Source organism: Ranitomeya variabilis, chromosome 6 (genome assembly GCF_051348905.1).
Source record: "Ranitomeya variabilis isolate aRanVar5 chromosome 6, aRanVar5.hap1, whole genome shotgun sequence".
In the NCBI taxonomy this organism is placed as follows: domain Eukaryota; kingdom Metazoa; phylum Chordata; class Amphibia; order Anura; family Dendrobatidae; genus Ranitomeya; species Ranitomeya variabilis.
In genome coordinates, this window is record NC_135237.1 from 384,849,492 (window position 1) to 384,870,478 (window position 20,987).

The 20,987-nt window shown below is 45.7% G+C and overlaps 1 protein-coding gene across 3 annotated transcripts in view; it reads left to right on the forward strand.

Moving 5' to 3' along the window:
• Positions 1 to 20,987, forward strand: part of FBXO15 (F-box protein 15) — a 162,218-nt gene that overhangs the window by 206 nt on the left and 141,025 nt on the right. Inside the window, exons 1-2 of one of the 3 annotated variants that reach the window (XM_077270097.1) lie at positions 36 to 250; positions 6,855 to 6,996. In XM_077270097.1, the coding sequence (XP_077126212.1) occupies positions 196 to 250; positions 6,855 to 6,996 (197 nt within the window). In that variant the 5' untranslated portion in view covers positions 36 to 195. Of the gene's footprint in view, positions 1 to 35; positions 373 to 6,854; positions 6,997 to 20,987 lie in introns of those variants that run through there. The other 2 variants (XM_077270098.1, XM_077270099.1) reach the window with 2 other exon arrangements.

Genomic DNA, 20,987 nt, shown 5'->3' on the forward strand with positions numbered 1-20,987 from the left:
TCTACTTCTATATGACAGCCAGCCAGTGAGCGTCATGTCCCCGGATGCCAGCCACATAGTAGAACTCAATAATAAACGATATATTTATAGTTTGTGTCAAAAAAGAAAAGATGGACACTGTACACAGTGAGATAGGAAGGTGCTTCTGGCGGGTTATACCAGGCACTGTCTGCAAGGGGGCGCTGGAGAGTCCGCATGTACAACCGCCAGGTCGCCAGTGGTTACCGGCGGGCCGGAAGAGTACACAGAGGTGAGGGAACTCGGTGCTCCCGGGCAGTGCTGGTCTGGTCCTTGTGTGACGGAGCCAGCTCAAGAGTTTCAACAGGGCCAAAACTGGCACGGGAAACCCCAAACCGCATCTAAACGCTATATGTGAGTGCAGCCGTAGAAAAAAAATATTGATCTCCGCTTAGGGACAGTTTTCATATATTCAACCTGGTCTGTCATCCAAAATGTAGCCAACGTGATGTTTGTGTGGTTTCTGCCGGTCATGTTTGTAGCTGCAGGATGAAATGTGTACTAATGTATACATCTCTATATTCCAGAGAGAGGAAGAGAGCAGAGTTGTGTGTCATTACAAACACCTCTGCAGCTCTTAACTCACAGCAGTCAGTGTGGGGGGAGAGAGAGCAGAGCTGTGTGTCATTACAAACACCTCTGCAGAGCTCACCTCACAGCAGTCAGTGTGGGGAGAGAGAGCAGAGCTGTGTGTCATTACAAACTCCTCTGCAGAGCTCACCTCACAGCAGTCAGTGTGGGGGGAGAGAGCAGAGCTGTGTGTCATTACAAACACCTCTGCAGAGCTCACCTCACAGCAGTCAGTGTGGGGAGAGAGAGCAGAGCTGTGTGTCATTACAAACTCCTCTGCAGAGCTCACCTCACAGCAGTCAGTGTGGGGGGAGAGAGCAGAGCTGTGTGTCATTACAAACACCTCTGCAGAGCTCACCTCACAGCAGTCAGTGTGGGGGGAGAGAGCAGAGCTGTGTGTCATTACAAACACCTGCAGAGCTTACCTCACAGAAGTCAGTGTGGAGGGGAGAGAGCAGAGCTGTGTGTCATTACAAACACCTCTGCAGAGCTCACCTCACAGCAGTCAGTGTGGGGAGAGAGAGCAGAGCTGTGTGTCATTACAGACGCCTCTGCAGCGCTCACCTCACAGCAGTCAGTGTGGGGGGAGAGAGCAGAGCTGTGTGTCATTACAAACACCTCAGCAGCGCTCACCTCACAGCAGTCAGTGTGGGGGGAGAGAGCAGAGCTGTGTGTCATTACAACGCCTCTGCAGCACTCATCTCACAGCAGTCAGTGTGGGGGGAGACAGCAGAGCTGTGTGTCATTACAAACGCCTCTGCAGTGCTCACCTCACAGCAGTCAGTGTGGGGGGGAGAGAGCAGAGCTGTGTGTCATTACAAACACCTCTGCAGCTCTTACCTTACAGCAGTCAGTGTGGGGAGAGAGAGCAGAGCTGTGTGTCATTGCAAACACCTCTGCAGCGCACACCTCACAGCAGTCACTGTGGGGAGAGAGCAGAGCTGTGTGTCATTACAAACACCTCAGCAGCGCTCACCTCACAGCAGTCAGTGTGGGGGGAGAGAGCAGAGCTGTGTGTCATTACAACGCCTCTGCAGCACTCATCTCACAGCAGTCAGTGTGGGGGGAGAGAGCAGAGCTGTGTGTCATTACAAGCGCCTTTGCAGAGCTTACCTCACAGCAGTCAGTGTGGGGGGAGAGAGCAAAGCTGTATGTCATTACAAACGCCTCTGCAGAGCTTACCTCACAGCAGTCAGTGTGGGGGGATAGAGCAGAGCTGTGTGTCATTACAACGCCTCTGCAGCACTTACCTCCCAGCAGTCAGTGTGGGGGGAGAGAGCAGAGCTGTGTGTCATTACAAACACCTCTGCAGAGCTTACCTCACAGCAGTCAGTGTGGGGTGAGAGAGCAGAGCTGTGTTTCATTACAAATGCCTCTGCAGCGCTCACCTCACAGCAGTCAGTGTGGGGGGAGAGAGCAAAGCTGTGTGTCATTACAAACGCCTCTGCAGAGCTTACCTCACAGCAGTCACTGTGGGGGGAGAGAGCAGAGCTGTGTGTCATTACAACTCCTCTGCAGCACTTACCTCACAGCAGTCACTGTGGGGGGAGAGAGCAGAGCTGTGTGTCATTACAACGCCTCTGCAGCACTCACCTCCCTGTAGTCAGTGTGGGGGGAGAGAGCAGAGCTGTGTGTCATTACAAACGCCTCTGCAGCACTCATCTCACAGCAGTCAGTGTGGGGGGAGAGAGCAGAGCTGTGTGTCATTACAAACACCTCTGCAGCGCTCACCTCACAGCAGTCAGTGTGGGGGGAGAGAGCAGAGCTGTGTGTCATTACAAACACCTCTGCAGCGCTAACCTCACAGCAGTCAGTGTGGGGTCGAGAGCAGAGCTGTGTGTCATTACAAACGCCTCTGCAGAGCTCACCTCACAGCAGTCAGTGTGGGGGGAGAGAGCAAAGCTGTGTGTCATTACAAACGCCTCTGCAGCGCTCACCTCACAGCAGTCACTGTGGGGAGAGAGCAGAGCTGTGTGTCATTACAAACACCTCTGCAGAACTCACCTCACAGCAGTTAGTGTGGGGGGGAGAGAGCAGAGCTGTGTGTTATTACAAACGCCTCTGCAGAGCTCACCTCACTGCAGTCAGTGTGGGGGGAGAGAGGAGAGCTGTCACGGGTTTACCGTGACAGAGAATAGCCAGGAGACCGCAGCCTCTGATTTCTCCTACTTTTGCACTGAGTAGAAGCACTTCACCTTAATATTAAACAATGCAGGTATCTTTTAGCAGTGCAGGGGTTAATCTGCTCAGTTGAGAGCTCTTAGAACCTTTCCTGCATTAAGGCTTTCAGGTGTTCACTGTTAGCTACTCCCATCTCCTATATAATCTGGGCCCTGGCTAGCACTCATTGACAGAAGGCTTATGCTCCATGGTTAGGAGATGGTGGTTTGTGATTGTTATTTAAGAAGGTGTTTGGATTTATCTGAGACTGTTGTGAGGTTTTAGGTGTGTTATAATTCCCCTTCTATTTTGGTTTTTCCCCATCCTCCACTCCCCAGTGTTTACCTCTGTTGTTTATTAGTGATGAGCGAGTATAGTCATTACTTGGGTTTCCCAGAGCATGCTCGGGTGGTCTCCGAGTATTTTGTAGTGCTCGGAGATTTAGCTTTCATCGCCTCAGCTGCATGATTTGTGGCTGCTAGTCAGGCTGAATACATCAGTGGATTCCCTAACAAACAGGCATTCCTCACATGTATTCAGCCTGGCTAGCAGCCGTAAATCATGCAGCTGAGGCGAGGAAAACTAAATGTCCGAGCACTACAAAATACTCGGAGACCACCCAAGCTTGCTCTGGGAAACCCGAGCAACGAGTATACTCGCTCATCACTATTGTTTATGTCAGCATATTTGTATGCTTGGTATTTTCCTTTATCCCTCTTTGTATTACCTTGTTAGTCTGGTTGATGTATTACGGTACACTACTACTCCCCTTTTCCCTGTGTGGAGGAGTGGTACAGACTGAGGGCGGATTCAGGAGCTAAAGCAAGGAAATCTTTAATGAACGCCCCTCGTATGTGGCCCCAACGTCTTCACCATTAGACGTAATCTGGGAAACAGGGCAAGGTAGGGTGCTCCTAGCATTGGAGGCATTGAAGGAGCCCCTGGTCCCATAATACCCAACAACTGAGTTGTGACAAATAGAGGTGGGCGAACCCGAACAGTAAAGTTCTGCGTCTGTACTGAACACCTACTGTTTGGGCATGGACACCGAACATGGGCGTCACCAGGAAGTCCGTGTTACTGTTTGGGTTCGGCTGCACGAACATCGGGTGTTTGTCGAGCTGTCATGTGCATGATAGCGTGGCAAACACCGCTTCTGATCGGCGGTGAAATCATCCCCGCTGGTCAGAGAGCTTAGGTTCCCACACTGTCAAAAAACAGCTTGAGTGCTCAGCTGTGATTGGAGATATATAGTTTACCTCCGGTCACTGGTGTCAGCTGATGGGACAACTGTTCCCATCATCTGACACTTGCTGCCGCTAATAACAGCGAGAGCAGGGGCAGTGGATGGGAGTATTCATCAGCCGCTCCTGCCCTGTAAATAAAAAAAAAAAAAAAAAAAAAACCTGGTGTGGGTCCTTCTATATTTTAGTTTACCAGCCAGGCAAAACTCACAGCTGGGGACTGCATCCCCCAGATGTCAGCTTCAGCAAAGCTAGTTATCAAGAATAGAGGGGTCCCCACACCATATTTTTTAATTATTTAAATAAACGGCGTGAGGTCCCCCCATTTTTCCATTTTTGACAACCAACCTTGATGTCACCTGATAATACAAAGGTGACATCAACCCCACAAATATGAACCCCACTTGCCACCGCTACAGGTCAAGTGGGAAGAGCCGGGCAAATCGCCAGAATTGGCACATCTAATAGATGTTCCTTTTCTGGGCAGCTGCGGGCTGCTATTTTTAGGCTGTGGGGTGCCAATATCCATGACCCTTATCAGCCTGAGAATACCAGCCCCCCAGCTGTCTGCTTTAGCAAGGTTTGTTGTCAAAAATGGGGGGGGGATCCCACTCCGTTTTTTAAAATTATTTAAATAATTAGAAAATACAGCACGGGGACCTCTCTTGATAACTAGCTTTGCTGATGCTGACAACTGAGGGTTGCAGCCCCCACCTGTGAGTTTTGCCTGGCTGGTTAACTAAAATACAGGGGAACCAATGCCATTTTAAAAAATAAAATATTTATTTACAGGGCAGGAGCGGCTGATGAATACTCCCATCCACCGCTCCTGCTCTCGCTGTTATTAGCGGCAGCAGGTTTTGGATGATGGGACCAGTTGTCCCATCAGCTGATACCAGTGACTGGAGGTAAATTTTATACTTCCAATCACAGCTGAGCCCTCCCGCTGTCTTCTGACAGCGTGGGAACCGCGGCTGTCTGACCGGTGGGGATGATTTCACCTCCGATCAGAAGCAGTGTTTGCTGCGCTGCCTTGCACATTACAGCGCAGCAAACACTGGATGTTCAGGCCCCCATTCAAGTGAATGGGGTCTGGGTTTGGGTCCTTGTACTGTTCCAGTACCCGAACCTGAACTTTTTGTAACTATTCATCCGAACCTGCCGGACCCGAACATCCAGGTGTCCGTTCTTTTTAGTGACCAGAGCTGTGTCATTACAAACACCTTTGAAGCATTCACCTCACAGCAGTCAGTGAGGGAGGAGAGATCAGAGTTGGTCATTACAAACACCTCTGCAGCTCTCATCTCACAGCTAGTGATGGGCAGTCTTTGGTGATCTGGCTCACTTAGCTCCACGCGCCAAAAAGAGTCAGCTCTTTTGGACCCTAAATGGATGCCTATTACTCGTATGTGTTTTGCTATAGGTAGACACATAGTTAAGATGACGACATTAATGCAGCCAAAATCACACTTACTTGCAGCCAGACAAATAAATTGTGGGCAGAGTTTTTTCCGGCTGGGTGGAGGGTGAGAGGAGAGCTGCAAGCAGGTGTTTGCAATTATACATCGCTCTGCTCTACTCTCTGCTGGCATTCACAGTAGATATGGTCAGTGAGCTCAGTTAGGAAAGCAGAGCAGTAGACTTGTTCTTATTTTTCCAAATGCATGATGCTGGCTACTTATGATTGGTCAGTGCCATGGATGGGGAAAAGTATTTGTCCACAGAGAAGAATCTCTCCCCTTGTTTCCAGTGAAAATTAACATGTAAATATTATTACTTAAATCTTTGCAAAAATCTAAACTACCGTATGTTTTATTCAGCTCTCCAGCCTCTATTCCATGATGTGGCCAGTATAACATGCCCAAAGTGGTGAAAGCCCTCTTCAGAAGAATTGTTTTGTCTTCTGTCATCAGGAGCACACCGTTCCCAGTCAGCCGGCCTATTGATTGCTGGGAAGCTCCTGTTTGACAGGTCAGACCATCAGCATTGTCTCATTGCTGGTGTGAACTGTGCACGCTGGAGGCATCTCTATGAGGCAGGTTTGCCTTGGCAGCATTAGAAGCTCATTAGCACTGAATCTGGCCAGATTTGGGAGCGAACAGTGCGGTGTAGCAATCCCAGACAGCTTCACTTAATTTTTTCACAAGCTCAATAGAAAAGAGCTGGAAAGCACTGACCATGTCCTGTAACTGATGCTAGACCATATTGGTGGCCTGTCTCCTAGGCAGCGAATTGTAAACAAAAAGAAAGTAAATCAGAAAGTTGCTTATTATTGCAGGCACTCTCCAATTACACTCATCCTTGAAGATGTGAATAACCTTAAAGGGGTTTTCTGGGAATACATTTTGAGATTTTGATTAAAGCCATACTCGCCATTTTTGGGTCCAGGGATGCCACTCTGCCACTACCCTACTCTTTGACAGTTAGTAGCGTTGACTTCATCACATCAGTGCATGTGATTACTGCAGCCATCTACGGTAATTGAGCTGCCAACACTAGCATCATACAGCCCAGTGATTTGCAGCTACGGCTACGTGTGCTCTAGTTGTGATGTGACCTCCAGAAAGCCTACAAAGAAAGGAAATTGCATTCTTGGAGAAACCCTTCAATTGTAAAGCTTAGGCTCTTTTTACACTCTAGATACCAAATTTAGAGTTTATTCTACTAAGCAAAAGTATTAAAAAATAACAAAAAGGCTAGTGAGGCTGCTGTTTTGCCAAAAACTAGTGACTTTTACTATAGAGAATAATGGGAACCTTTTGCTGTGGTCCCTGCTGGATGTGATGTACTCAAGGGGATGCAGCACCTACAATCTGGATCAATGACCTACAAAAGTCTTATAGATTTTTTTATTTCTTGTAGGCCAATCTTCAGATTTTAAAATGGCGTCAGGACGTGGTTGGATTAATCAGCAGCACACTAATAAGATACAGAAACCAAGACTAACTGCACAGTCTTCATTACAACCATCTCAAAGTGCAAGTTTAGTAGGACATCAAAGATGGTAAGCATTTACTGTAACATGGTACAGCTTTAAAATTATAGCTCTAAATAATTATGACATAAGGCTTTAAATATACCTTTCTATCGTTATGTTGTTATATTAAGTACTAGCTGTACTTCCCGGCTTCGCCCGGGTTAATGACTGCTGTTAGCAAAATAGAATGTGTTAGCAAAAATTTATTCTGCACACAAAAACCACAAAACAAATAGATAGAAATGTAATTATTAAAAGGCAAAAATTAAGCTAATAGAAGAATTTCACAACATATATTAGCTTTGTTATACAGAGAATGTCTTTGTTGCCTATATTAACCAATCAGAGCTCAGGTTAATTAACTGTAGCAAAATAGAAGCTGAGCTGTGATTGGTTGCTATTGGCAGCCTGATAAATCCCCAGCCAACAGGAAGCCCTCCCCCCTGGCAGTATATATTAGCTCACACATACACATAATAGACTGGTCATGTGACTGACAGCTGCCGGATTCCTATATGGTTCATATGTTGCTCTTGTAGTTTGTCTGCTTATTAATCAGATTTTTATTTTTGAAGGATAATACCAGACTTGTGTGTGTTTTAGGGCGAGTTTCATGTGTCAAGTTGTGTGTGTTGAGTTGCGTGTGGCGACATGCATGTAGCGACTTTTGTGAGATGAGTTTTGTGTGGCGACATGCGTGTAGCAACATTTTGTGTGTCGAATTGCATGTGACAGGTTAGTGTAGCAAGTTGTGTGCAGCAAGATTTGTGCATGGCGCGTGCCGAGTTTTATGTGTGGTGCGTTTTGAGTATGTGCAAGTTTTGTGTGAGGCAACTTTTGCATGTGGTGCAACTTTTGTACATGTGGCAATTTTTCTGTGTGTGCAAGTTTTGCATGAGGTGAGTTTTCCATGAGGTGAGTTTTGCACGTGTGGCGAGTTTTGCGTGAGCCTAGTTTTGCATATGGCGAGTTTTGGATGTAGCGAGTTTTGCGCGTTGCGAGTTTTGAGTGGTGACTTTTGTGTTTCGACTTTTATGTGGCGAGGTTGGTGTGTGTGTGGTGAAATGTGTGCTGAGGGTGGTATATGTGTTCAAGCACGTGGTAGTGTGTGGCGCATTTTGTGTTTGTGTTCATATCCCCGTGTGTGGTGAGTATCCCATGTCGGGGCCCCACCTTAGCAACTGTACGGTATATACTCTTTGGCGCCATCGCTCTCATTCTTTAAGTCCTCATTGTTCACATCTGGCAGCTGTCAATTTTCCTCCAACACTTTTCCCTTCACTTTTTCCCCATTATGTAGATAGGGGCAAAATTGTTTGGTGAATTGGAACGCGCGGGGTTAAAATTTCACCTCACAACATAGCCTATGACGCTCTCGGGGTCCAGACGTGTGACTGTGCAAAATTTTGTGGCTGTAGCTGCGACGGTGCAGATGCCAATCCCGGACATACACACATACATACATACACACATTCAGCTTTATATATTAGATATACCTGTATGTAATCTCCTGTATATAGTATATACCTGTGTGTCATCTCACCTATATATAGTATATATCTGTGTGTCATCTCCTCCTGTATTTAGTATATACCTGTATGTCATCTCCTCCTATACATAGCATATACCTGAATGTCATCTCCTCCTGTATATACTATATACCTGTAGGTAATCTGCTCCTGTATATAGTATATACATGTGTGTCATCTCCTCCTGTATATAGTATATACCTGTATGTCATCTCCTCCTGTATGTAGTATGTACCTGTATGTCATCTCCTCCTCTATATAGTATATACCTGTGTGTCATCTCTCCTGTATATAGTATATATCTGTGTGTCATCTCCTCCTGTATATAGTATATACCTGTGTGTCATCTCCCCTGTAAATAGTATATACCTGTGTGTCATCTCCTCCTGTATATAGTATATATCTGTATGTCATCTCCTCCTGTATTAGCCCTCGTTCACAAGTTATTTGGTCAGTATTTTTACCTCAGTATTTGTAAGCTAAAATGGCAGCCTGATAAATCCCCAGCCAACAGTAAGCCCACCCCCTGGCAGTATATATTAGCTCACACATACACATAATAGACTGGTCATGTGACTGACAGCTGCCGGATTCCTATATGGTACATTTGTTGCTCTTGTAGTTTGTCTGCTTATTAATCAGATTTTTATTTTTGAAGGATAATACCAGACTTGTGTGTGTTTTAGGGCGAGTTTCGTGTGTCAAGTTGTGTGGATTGAGTTGCGTGTGGCGACATGCATGTAGGGACTTTTGTGAGATGAGTTTTGTGTGGCGACATGCGTGTAGCAACTTTTTGTGTGTCGAGTTGCATGTGACAGGTTAGTGTAGCAAGTTGTGTGCAGCAAGTTTTGCGCATGGCGAGTTTTGCGCGTGGCGAGTTTTATGTGTGGTGCCTTTTGAGTATGTGCAAGTTTTGTGTGAGGCAACTTTTGCATGTGTTGCAACTTTTGTGCATGTGGCAATTTTTCTGTGTGTGGCAATTTTTCTGCGTGTGCAAGTTTTGCGTGTGGCGAGTTTTCCATGAGGTGAGTTTTGCACGTGTGGCGAGTTTTGCATGTGGAGAGTTTTGCGCGTGGCGAGTTTTGAGCGGCGACTTTTGTGTTTCTACTTTTATGTGGCGAGGTTGGTGTATGTGTGGTGAAATGTGCGCTGAGGGTGGTATATGTGTTCGAGCACGTGGTAGTGTGTGGCGCATTTTGTGTGTGTGTTCATATCCCCGTGGTGGTGTGGTGATTATCCCATGTTGGGGCCCCTCCTTAGCAACTGTACAGTATATACTCTTTGGCGCCATCGCTGTCATTCTTTAAGTCCCCCTTGTTCACATCTGGCAGCTGTTAATTTGCCTCCAACACTTTTCCTTTCATTTTTTCCCCATTATGTAGATAGGGGCAAAATTGTTTGGTGAATTGGAAAGCGCGGGGTTAAAATTTCACCTCACAACATAGCCTATGGCGCTCTCAGGGTCCAGACGTGTGACTGTGCAAAATTTTGTGCCTGTAGCTGCGACGCCTCCAACACTTTTCCTTTCACTTTTTCCCCATTATGTAGATAGGGGCAAAATTGTTTGGTGAATTGGAAAGCGCGGGGTTAAAATTTCACCTCACAACATAGCCTATGACGCTCTCGGGGTCCAGACGTGTGACTGTGCAAAATTTTGTGGCTGTAGCTGCGACGGTTCAGATGCCAATCCCGGACATACACACATACATACATACACACATACACACACATTCAGCTTTATATATTAGATAGAACATTGTCTGCAGTATTCTATGTCATGTATACCTCTTGATCAAAGTGGTTGAATTTAGCACATATGGACACCAAAGATGAATGTAATATGAAAACTGTATGGCAGACCACAGCTTCTTTGTCTGATCCACTTGGGTTTTTTGAAGCATGTGGACTTTTCACTAATTGCCTGGTTAATTTCAGTTCAACACCTTCATGATATGATAATGTTTGTTTTTTCTTTTTCTCCCCTTCTTCCAAGCCATAGTGACCTCAGGGTCGCGTCATTTGTGATGTGCTCCCTAAAAAAGTGGTTTTTGTAAATTTTGTTTGACAAGTGAGAAGCCATTGGTCAAAGTTTAACCCTTCTATCTTCCTAACTAAAAAAAATGTGCTGATGTGAGGTTGATATGAGGGAGGTGTTGTTTGTGGACTATTTTGTGTGACGTAACTCTCTGATTTAAGGGCATAAAAATTTAAAGTTTGGAGAAAATTTAGAAAATGTAGCAATTTTCACATTTTCCGTTTTTTTTCACAAATAAGTGTAAGTCATATCGGATAAATTTTACCACTATTATGAAGTACAATATATCATGAAAAAACAGTCTCAGAATCAGTGAGATCCACTGAAGCGTTCCAGAGTTATTACCAACCACCTGAAGTGACACTAGTCAAAATTCTAAAATTTGTCCCAGTCACGAAGGTGAAAACATTGTTGGGAGTGAAGGGGTTAAATAATAAGAGTGGGTGTGTGTGGTTTTTTTTTTTTTTTATTTTTTTTTATTTTATCCCCTTGATCCCATATGACGTAATATCCCGTCGAGGTGACCTGGGACTTAATTCCCAGGGACGGGATAGTACGTCATATGCAATCGGCCGCGCTCACCGGGGGAGCGAGGCCGATTGCGGCCTGGTGTCAGCCGACTATCACAGCTGACATCCGGCACTATGTGCCAGGAGCGTTCACGGACTGCTCCTGGCACATTAACCCCCGACACACTGCGATCAAAGATGATCCTCAGTGTCCCGGCGGTATAGGGAAGCATCGCGCAGGGAGGGGGCTCCCTGCGGGCTTCCCTGAGACCCTCGGTACAAGGCGATGTGCTCACCTTGTACCGAGCGTCTCTTTCCTGCAGGCCCCGGATCCAAAATGGCCGCAGGGCTACTTCCGCGTCCTGCAGGGAGCAGGCACCTGTAAGCCTGGAGCAGTGCACGCACGTCAGATCGCTGATCTGACACAGTGCTCTGCAAAGTGTCAGATCAGCGATCCGTCACTATATAGTGATGTCCCCCCCCCCCCGGGACAATGTGATAATGTAAAAAAAAATATATATTTAGAAGTGTAAAAAAAAAAAATAATAATGCTAATAAAAAAATAATAATTCCTAAATAAAGAAAAAAAAACAAATATTATTCCCATAAATACATTTCTTTATCTAAAGAAAAAAAACAAAACAATAAAAGTACACATATTTAGTATCACCGCGTCGTAACGACCCGACCTATAAGACTGTCCCACTAGTTAACCCCTTCAGTGAACACTGTAAAAAAAAAAAAAAAAAAAAAAAGGCAAAAAAACAACGCTTTATTATCATACCGCCGAACAAAAAGTGAAATAACACGCGATCAAAAAGACGGATATAAATAACCATGGTACCACTGAAAACGTCATCTTGTCCCGCAAAAAACGAGCTGCCATACAGCATCATCAGCGAAAAAATAAAAAAGTTATAGTCCTCAGAATAAAGCGATGCAAAAATAATAATTTTTTCTATAAAATAGTTTTTATCGTATAAAAGCGCCAAAACATAAAAAAATATATAAGATATAAATTATATAAATGAGGTATCGCTGTAATCGTACTGACCCGAAGAATAAAACTGCTATATCAATTTTACCAAACATGGAACGGAATAAACACCCCCCCCCCAAAAGAAATTCATGAATAGCTGGTTTTTGGTCATTATGCCTCACAAAAATCGGACTAAAAAGCGATCAAAAAATGCCACGTGTCCGAAAATGGTACCAATAAAAATGTCAACTCGTCCCGCAAAAAACAACATGACTCTGTGGACCAAAATCTGGAAAAATTATAGCTCTCAAAATGTGGGCACGCTAAAACTATTTTTTGCAATAAAAAGCGTCTTTTAGTGTGTGACAGCTGCCAATCATAAACATCTGCTAAAAAACCCACTATAAAAGTAAACCAAACCCCCCTTCATGAACACCTTAGTTAGGGAAAAATAATACAATTTAAAAAATGTATTTATTTCCATTTTCCCATTAGGGCTAGGGTTGGGGTTAGGTCTTGGGTTGGGGTTAGGGTTGGGGCTAGGGTTAGGGTTGGGGCTAGGGTTAGGGCTACAGTTAGGGTTGGACTAAAGTTAGGGTTAGAGCTGGGGCTAAACTTAGGGTTAGGGTTTAGGCTAAAGTTAGGGTTAGGGCTAAAGTTAGGGTTAAGGCTACAGTTAGGGTTGGGGCTAAAGTTATGGTTAGGGTTAAGGCTAAAGTTACGGTTAGGGCTACAGTTAGGGTTGGGACTAAAGTTAGGGTTAGGGTTTGGATTACATTTATGGTTGGGAGTAGGGGTGTGTCAGGGTTAGGGGTGTGGTTAGGGTTATGGTTGGGATTAGGGTTAGGGGTGTGCTGGAGTTAGGGGTGTGGTTAAGGTTGGGATTAGGGTTAGGGGTGTGTTGGGATTAGGGGTGTGGTTGGTGTTAGGGGTGTGGTTGGGATTAGCGTTAGGGGTGTGTTTGGGTTAGGGTTTCAGTTACAATTGGGGGTTTCCACTGTTTAGGCACATCAGGGCTCTCCAAACGCGACATGGCGTCCGATCTCAATTCCAGCCAATTCTGCGTTGAAAAAGTAAAACAGTGCTCCTTCCCTTCTGAGCTCTCCCGTGCGCCCAAACAGGGGTTTACCCCAACATATGGGGTATCAGCGTACCCAGAACAAATTGGAAAACAACTTTTGGGGTCCAATGTCTCCTGTTACCCTTGGAAAAATACAAAACTGGGGGCTAAAAAATAATTTTTGTGGAAAAAAAATGATTTTTTATTTTCACGGCTCTGCGTTATAAACTGTAGTGAAACACTTGGGGGTTCAAAGCTCTCACACCACATCTAGATAAGTTCCTTAGGGGGTCTACTTTCCAAAATGGTGTCACTTGTGGGGGGGTTTCGATGTTTAGGCACATCAGAGGCTCTCCAAACGCAACATGGTGTCCCTTCTCAATTCCAGTCAATTTTGCATTGAAAAGTCAAACGGCGCTCCTTCCCTTCAGAGCTCTGCCATGCGCCCAAACAGTGGTTTACCCCCACATATGGGGTATCAGTTTACTCAGGACAAATTGCACAACAACTTTTGGGGTACAATTTCTTCTGGTACCCTTGGGAAAAAAAGAAATTGGGGGCGAAAATATCGTTTTTGTGAAAAAATATGATTTTTTATTTTTCCGGACTTCATTATAAACTTCTGTGAAGCACTTGGTGGGTCAAAGTGCTCACCACACATCTACATAAGTTCCTTAGAGGGTCTACTTTCCAAAATGGTGTCACTTGTGGGGGTTTTTAATGTTTAGGCACATCAGGGGCTCTCCAAACGCAACATGGCGTCCCATCTCCATTCCAGTCAATTTTGCATTGAAAAGTCAAATAGCGCTCCTTCCCTTCCAAGCTCTGCCATGCGCCCAAATGGTGGTTCCCCCCCTTAAATGGGGTATCAGCGTACTCAGGATAAATTGTACAACAACGTTTGGGGTCCGTTTTCTCTTGTTTCCCTTGGTAAAATAAATCAAATTGGAGCTGAAGTAAATTTTGTGTGAAAAAAGTTAAATGTTCATTTTTATTTAAACATTCCAAAAATTCCTGTGAAACACCTGAAGGGTTAATAAACTTCTTGAATGTGGTTTTGAGTACCTTGAGGGGTGCAGTTTTTAGAATGGTGTCGCACTTGTTTTTTTTCTATCATATAGACCCCTCAAAATGACTTCAAATGAGATGTGGTCCCTAAAAAAAATGGTGTTGTAAAAATGAGAAATTGCTGGTCAACTTTTAACCCTTATAACTCCCTAGCAAAAAAAATTTGGGTTCCAAAATTATGCTGATGTAAAGTAGACATGTGGGAAATGTTACCTATTAAGTATTTTTTGTGACATATCTCTGTGAATTAAGGGCATAAAAATTCAAAGTTGGAAAATTGCGAAATTTTCCAAATAATGTCAGAATCATCAGGATCCGTTGAAGCGTTCCAGAGTTATAACCTCATAAAGGGACAGTGGTCAGAATTGTAAAAATTGGCCCGGTCATTAACGTGCAAACCACCCTTGGGGCTTAAGGGGTTAATCTACCGAGAAAGATGTGGCTTGACTTGCAAGCCAGCATCAAAGACAGGGACGAGCCCTATGATGTATGTAATATGTTGTGAAGGGGTTAAAGAGATGTTTTCAAGATGGGAAAACCATTTGTAAAGGGAATCTGTCAGTATGGTCAACCATCCTAAGCAGTCTCTATGTGGGTCATTCAGAGCAAGCTGAATAAAATGATACCTTGATATCTGTGATCCAATGTCTTATTCCAGAGAGATCCATGTTTTTCTTTATGTAAATGAGTTGTTCAGGACTATGAGCCAGGCACTGATCTGCATGAGAATCTGCCTCCAGAGCTTATTTTAAAGGGAACTTGTCAGCAGGATTGTGCACAGTAACATACACACAGTGTCAGGTCGGCGCCGTTGTACGGATTAAAATGACACCTTGGTTGATGAAATCCGTCTTGTGGTTCTTTAATCTTTATTTTCATTTTAGAGTTTATGATTTGCCCGTCCATCGGGGCGGCCTGTGGGGGGTCTTCATGTGGTGCTCTGATTAGGTATTCATAATGCAGACTGCTGACAGGTCACTGATCCCTCACTGACCTGCCCCCTAGGTTACATAATGAATATCTGTACATACTTAGAATAAAACAAAACGTTCTGCAGGCAGGTGCCAGCCGTGGCACCTGCTCTGTAGCATAATCTCATGTTTCAGGTACCAATAATACATGCTCTTAATGTTATTCAGCTTGAAAAAAAATAGAAAATTGAAAATCAATTTGAAAATTGCGCCCGCACAGTAGCAGCTAACAGTGCATATAGCTGTGATCCGATAGCTGCTACTGCCCATGCTTCGGCGGCTCCATCTTACTGGAGAAGAAAAAAAAAATCCTCCTCCAAGATGGCTCCACCCGCGCAGTAGCAGCTCTCAGCTATCGAGAAATAAGACAGCCTTTCTAGTACCAATAATATCAGCAAGGCATATAGAGGAAATCGAAGCTTTCCCCATAAGAGACCTGTATTTAAAAATTCAGAAAGATTATATCATTCTGAGATTGGATCCAGTATTTTTCCAAAGGTGGTCACTGACTTCCACAGAAGCCAGGAGAGTATCTTGCCTTCCTTCTGTCAAAACTATAGCAATCAGCGGGAACTTTCATTCCACTCCTTGAAGGTATTGGAGAGCCGATTCAAGTCTTTGTCCAATTTGCAGGAAAAAATAAAGGAAGGAAAGCATAAGGCTATGTGCACACATTGCGGTTGTGTGCATTTTTGCTGTGGTTTTTCGCTGCAAAAACGTATATACAACACAGCCCATTGAATTCAATGGGATTCCGCAATGTGTGCTAATTTTCCGCTGCGGAATCGCATCGCTGAAAAATACGCAGCATGCTCATTCTTTGTGCGGAATCGCGGCGATTCAGCACACATAGGAATGCATTGATCCGCTTACTTTCCGCATGGGGCTATGCCCACCATGCGCAAAGTTAGCTGATCATGTGCGGATGGTACCCGGGTGTGGAGGAGAGGAGACTCTCCTCCAGGCCCTGGGTACCATATCCCTATTAAAAAAAAGAATTAAAATAAAAAATAGTTATATACTCACCTTCTGGTGGCCCCCGAATCCAGCCCAGGCCTTAGCGATGCTCCCGGCAGCTCCCATTCCCAGAGATGCCTTGCGACAATGTCCTGTGATGACGTAGTGGTCTCGCGTGATGCTACGTCATCTGGGGTCATTGTCGCGAGGCATCACTGGGAACAAGAGTTGATGGGAGCATCGTGAGGATCGGGAAGGCTGCGGGGGCCGCCGGAAGGTGAGAATATAACGATTTTTTATTTTTTTTTAACATATCTTTTTACTATTGATGCTGCATAGGCAGCATCAGTAGTAAAAAGTTGGTCACACTTGTCAAACACTATGCTTGCAAAACGCTAGTGTTTACCGGGAATACGCATGCCTTTTACCTACGGCAGGGAGTTGCGGAATTGCTGCGGAAATTTCCACGCCAATTCAGCAACGTGTGCACATAGCCTAGAAGTCTACGCTAGGTAGCTGGATCAAGACTAAAATCTGCACAGCATATGTTACAGAATGACGATCTCCAGAAACCATCAAGGCCATTCAACGACAGCAGTATCAACTTCATGGGCAGAAAGGGCAGGGGCCTCAGTAGATCAGATCTGCAGAGCAGCAACCTGGTCAAACCTCAATACTTTCTGTAGACATTACATTGCTCTGTCAAACCAACAGACTAGACTGCCTTTGGAAGGAAAGTCCTCCAAGCAGTAATCCTAACCTAGAGAAGTTATTTTGCATTTCTCTTGGTGGTACTGTCAGGAGGGATGTCCTGGAGAGTAGGAATTAGTTAAATGGATAATGGTATTTCTAGGAGTCCATCATAACAGCATCCCTTATTTTACCTTCCTTGGATTTCCTGCATGCTATATAAGGTAAATGTTTGTAGAAGGAAATTCAACAAACCTATTGCTGCATCCATCGTGGAGGGGCTATTTAACCTCTTCCGTGTTCCTGTCCCCATTGTCATATCTAGTCCATCCTGGGCGTCCGCCATATCCAGTCTGTCCTGGGCATTCGCCATAACTTGCCTGTCCTGTGTTTCCGCCATACCCTGCCTGTTCTGTGTTTCCGCCGTATCCAGTCTGTGCTGGGCGTCCGCCATATCCAGCCTATTCTTAGTCTCAGTCATTGCCAGTCTGTCCTGTGTCTCCGTTATAGCCAGTTCTGCGTCTTTTCCGTTCCTACTTCCTGTCCCCGGGTATCAGCTTCTGCGACAATAGTCTCCCTCGGGTCTGCCCCTAACACTCCCTGTATTGAGGGTGGTCCACCTGGCCAGCTCACCCTTGGGAGGTTCGTTGTCGTAGTTCTGCGGGTTCACCTTAGGAGTTCCAAAAGAGCTGACACCCATGAAGGATAAGGACTACCTCCTAGGGTGCTGTCATGATGGACTCCTGGAAATGCCATTACCGGTAGAACTAATTCCTACTTTTGGGTAAAGGCGCCAAAACATAAAAAAAACTTTATAAATGTTCTGGGCACTACAATGGCCGATTTTCAACCTTTATTCCGCAATACAATATCCTCTGCTGCTTGTTTATGGAAAACACCCTTGGAGTCAGAATCGTCACTGCAACTGTAGATAAATTCCCAAAGGGGTATAATTTCTTAAATAGGGTCACTTTAGAGGGGCCTCTGCATATAGAGTCCGTAAACTATTCCAGGAAAATCTGGGCACTAGGAGGCAAATAGGGCTCCTTCCATTCCGAACCTCGCCGTGTGGCTAATCAGTACTGCACAGCCACATTTGGGGTATTTCAATAATCGGCAGAAAATGTGTGATAAATCTTGGTGCCATTTTTATCCATTTTCATGTGTGAAAATGAAAATCTTGGGCTAAATCAAAATTTTTGTGGTAAAAATGTAATTATTTTTTCTTCACTGCCCAATGGTGTAAGGTTCTTTGACACACCCGTGGTGTCAGTTTGATCACTGCACCTTCGATAAAATCATGGAGAGGGGTAGTTTCTAAAATGGGGTCACTTATGGGGAGTTCTGCTGTTCTGACACTTTATGTAGGCTGTAACCACACCCACAGGTGAGGTATGTGAGTAGCCAGACCCGCCCATCTCTCCTAGCTACCCGCATCCCGGACCCAGGTGCACTAAACGACATCTTAGTGCTCATGTGCACTAAAGCAAAATACTCCGGGTTGCATCGCAGCGAGCAGCCATCTCTGTGACACATACCTCCCTTTGACTACTGTAACAACTCTGCTGGCATCACGGCATGGCCTCTCATCTCTCACACTATCTTACCCACTGCTCCAGGCCATGATGTGGTTTCTGTTTCTTGCCTGCTTCATATTCTGTGCCTCTGCTCTCTGCATGCTTCCTGGCTGTGTGCATAGGGGGGCGGCACCTGAACTCTCTGGTTCTTATAGGAATCAGGTGCACCTGTCTAATCTGTTCCTGACCAATTACCAAGAGGCCTTCAGTATTTAGTGCTGCTCCACCCAGTGGACGGCGCCTGTGCAATGTGTTAGCTCAGTTTGTTTAGCTTCTGAGTTGCCAGGCCTTGCTCTGTGTTACTCCCTCTCTAGAGGTTTTTCGCCTTGCCTTGATCTTGTTTGTCTGCCCTCCAGGAGGCTGTATATCCTGGTCCCTGTGTCTTTGTTCTTGTACCTTGTCTTGTTCCATTACCTTGTCTGTACTTAGTCCTATCTCTGTCCCCTTGTCTGTGACTTCCTTCCCTGCTGTGTCTTTCCTTGTGTTCTCAGTCTGCTTATGCTCCGCACTTTTGCGGCTCTGCCTGCTCTGAACCCTTGTGACTTTGCCTGGGCTTCGCTCTCTTGCAGCTTTGCCTCTGCTCCGCACTCCTGTGGTTCTGCTCCGTTCTACTCTGCTCTGCAGAGACCTCTTGCTGCAGCTCCTCTCCGCATTCCTTGTGGTTCCGCTCTGCTTAGCTTTTGCTGCTGCAGAAACCTCTTGCTGCAGCTCCTCTCTGCATTCCTTGCGGTTCCGCTCTGCTTAGCTTCTTTTGCTGCTCCATCTCCTGCTTCTCTGCCATTCCTATCCGCAGCCTTGCAGTTCTCTTCTGTGTGAACAGGTCCTAATCTGTTCCTTCATACTCTTTTCCTTCTGGCTTGTTTCTGTATCTGCATCTCCTGTGTGAACAGGTCCCTACCTGTTCCTTCTTACACCACACCGACCTGCCCTGTGTCTCTGCAGTTCCTGCCAGTCCTGTGTCTCTGCCGTTCCTGCTAGCCCTGTGTCTCTGCCGTTCCTGCCAGCCCTGTGTCTCTGCTGTGCCTGCCAGCCCTGTGTCTCTGCCGTTCCTGCCAGCCCTGTGTCTCTGCCGTTCCTGCCAGCCCTGTGTCTTTGCCGTTCCTGCCAGCCCTGTGTCTCTGCCATTCCTGCCAGTCCTGTCTCTGCCAGCCTTGTGTCTCAGCCGTGCCAGCCTACTCGTCCGAGTTTCATCCGTGCTCATCTGCTAGTCCTGCCTGATACCCACACCTGTCCTAGTGTTCCTGTTCTCCAAGTGGGATCAGCAGCCACAGCCAGACACCACCCTGGAGTAGCACCTGGCAGCTGCCTGCCGCACAAGCCTGACCTCACCATCAGAGGCTCCAGTGAAAGCCAAGGCAGCTGTCATAGTCATGCCCCTTCCAGGGTAGTCTGGTTCGTGGCACAGTGGGGCCACAAACCCCCTTGGCTCACGCCCATCAGTCAGGGCGTGAGCATGACAACTACACAGCCATTAGCCTCCTTACACCTTGTAAAAGTAAAACAAATTTGGCCTAAAGTGAATTTTTTGTGAAAGAAAGTAAAATGTTAATTTTTTCCTTTAACATTGTATTAATTGCTGTAAAGCAACTGAAGTGTTATTTATTATTTTATTATTATACTTTGCTTATATAGCGCTATCATATTCCGCAGAGCTTTACACGTATTATCATCGCTGTCCCCAGTGGGGCTCGCAATCTAAATTCCCTATCAGTATGTATTTGGAATATTAAAGGAAGAAACCGAAGTACCCATAGAAAACCCATGCAAACATGGGATAGAAGATATAAACTCCTTGCAGATGTTGTCCTTGGTGAGATTTAAACCCAGGACCCCAGCGCTGCAGTGCTAATCGCTGATCCACCGTGCTGGCCATGGGTTAATAAAGTTCTTGAATGTGGTTTTGAGGAGTGCAGTTTTTAAAATGGTTTCACTTTTGGGTATTTTCTGTCACATAGGCCCTGTGACAAAACACTTCGGGATCGCCTTTGCTGGGGTCAAAGGTCACGTGGTTTGTGCATTGAATCTGAGGCGTACAGCAGGTTTCTTAGCAGACTGACTTCAGGTCAGATTTATTAACGTGAAAGCAACATAGATAAAACAAAGCATAAAAATAAATCCTAGCCTGTCCGGCACTAACTAAACAAATACGCTGCTATCTAACAACTGGGGGGGCTTCTCCCACCCAGCTAACAACACACAGTCCTTGAGCACAGCTCTCACTCACGTTTGTCTCACACAGACAGGCAATCTGTGTGCCCCAGGCTGACCCCGGAAACCCTCAGCTGGTCATCCTTTATTCCCGCACTCATTAACCCATCATTATCCTGAAGATACTGAGCGGCCTAATTCACATAGGACAAATACCTGGGCGAGATATAACTGCCCCCGACTACCAGACCGACATGATTCTTACATATCCTCCCCCCCTGCTCAGACCACTCAGGTCGAGCAAGAACACTCTCGAAACAGTGCATTCGGGACAGGGCATCAGCATTCCCCATCTGTACCCCGGGGCGGTGTTCCACCGTGAAAGAGTAAGCCTGCAGGGCAAGGAACCACTGGGTTACCCGACTATTACGGTCTTTGTGGAGGTGCATCCACTTGAGAGGGGCATGGTCCGTGACCAGCTTAAACTTCCTACCT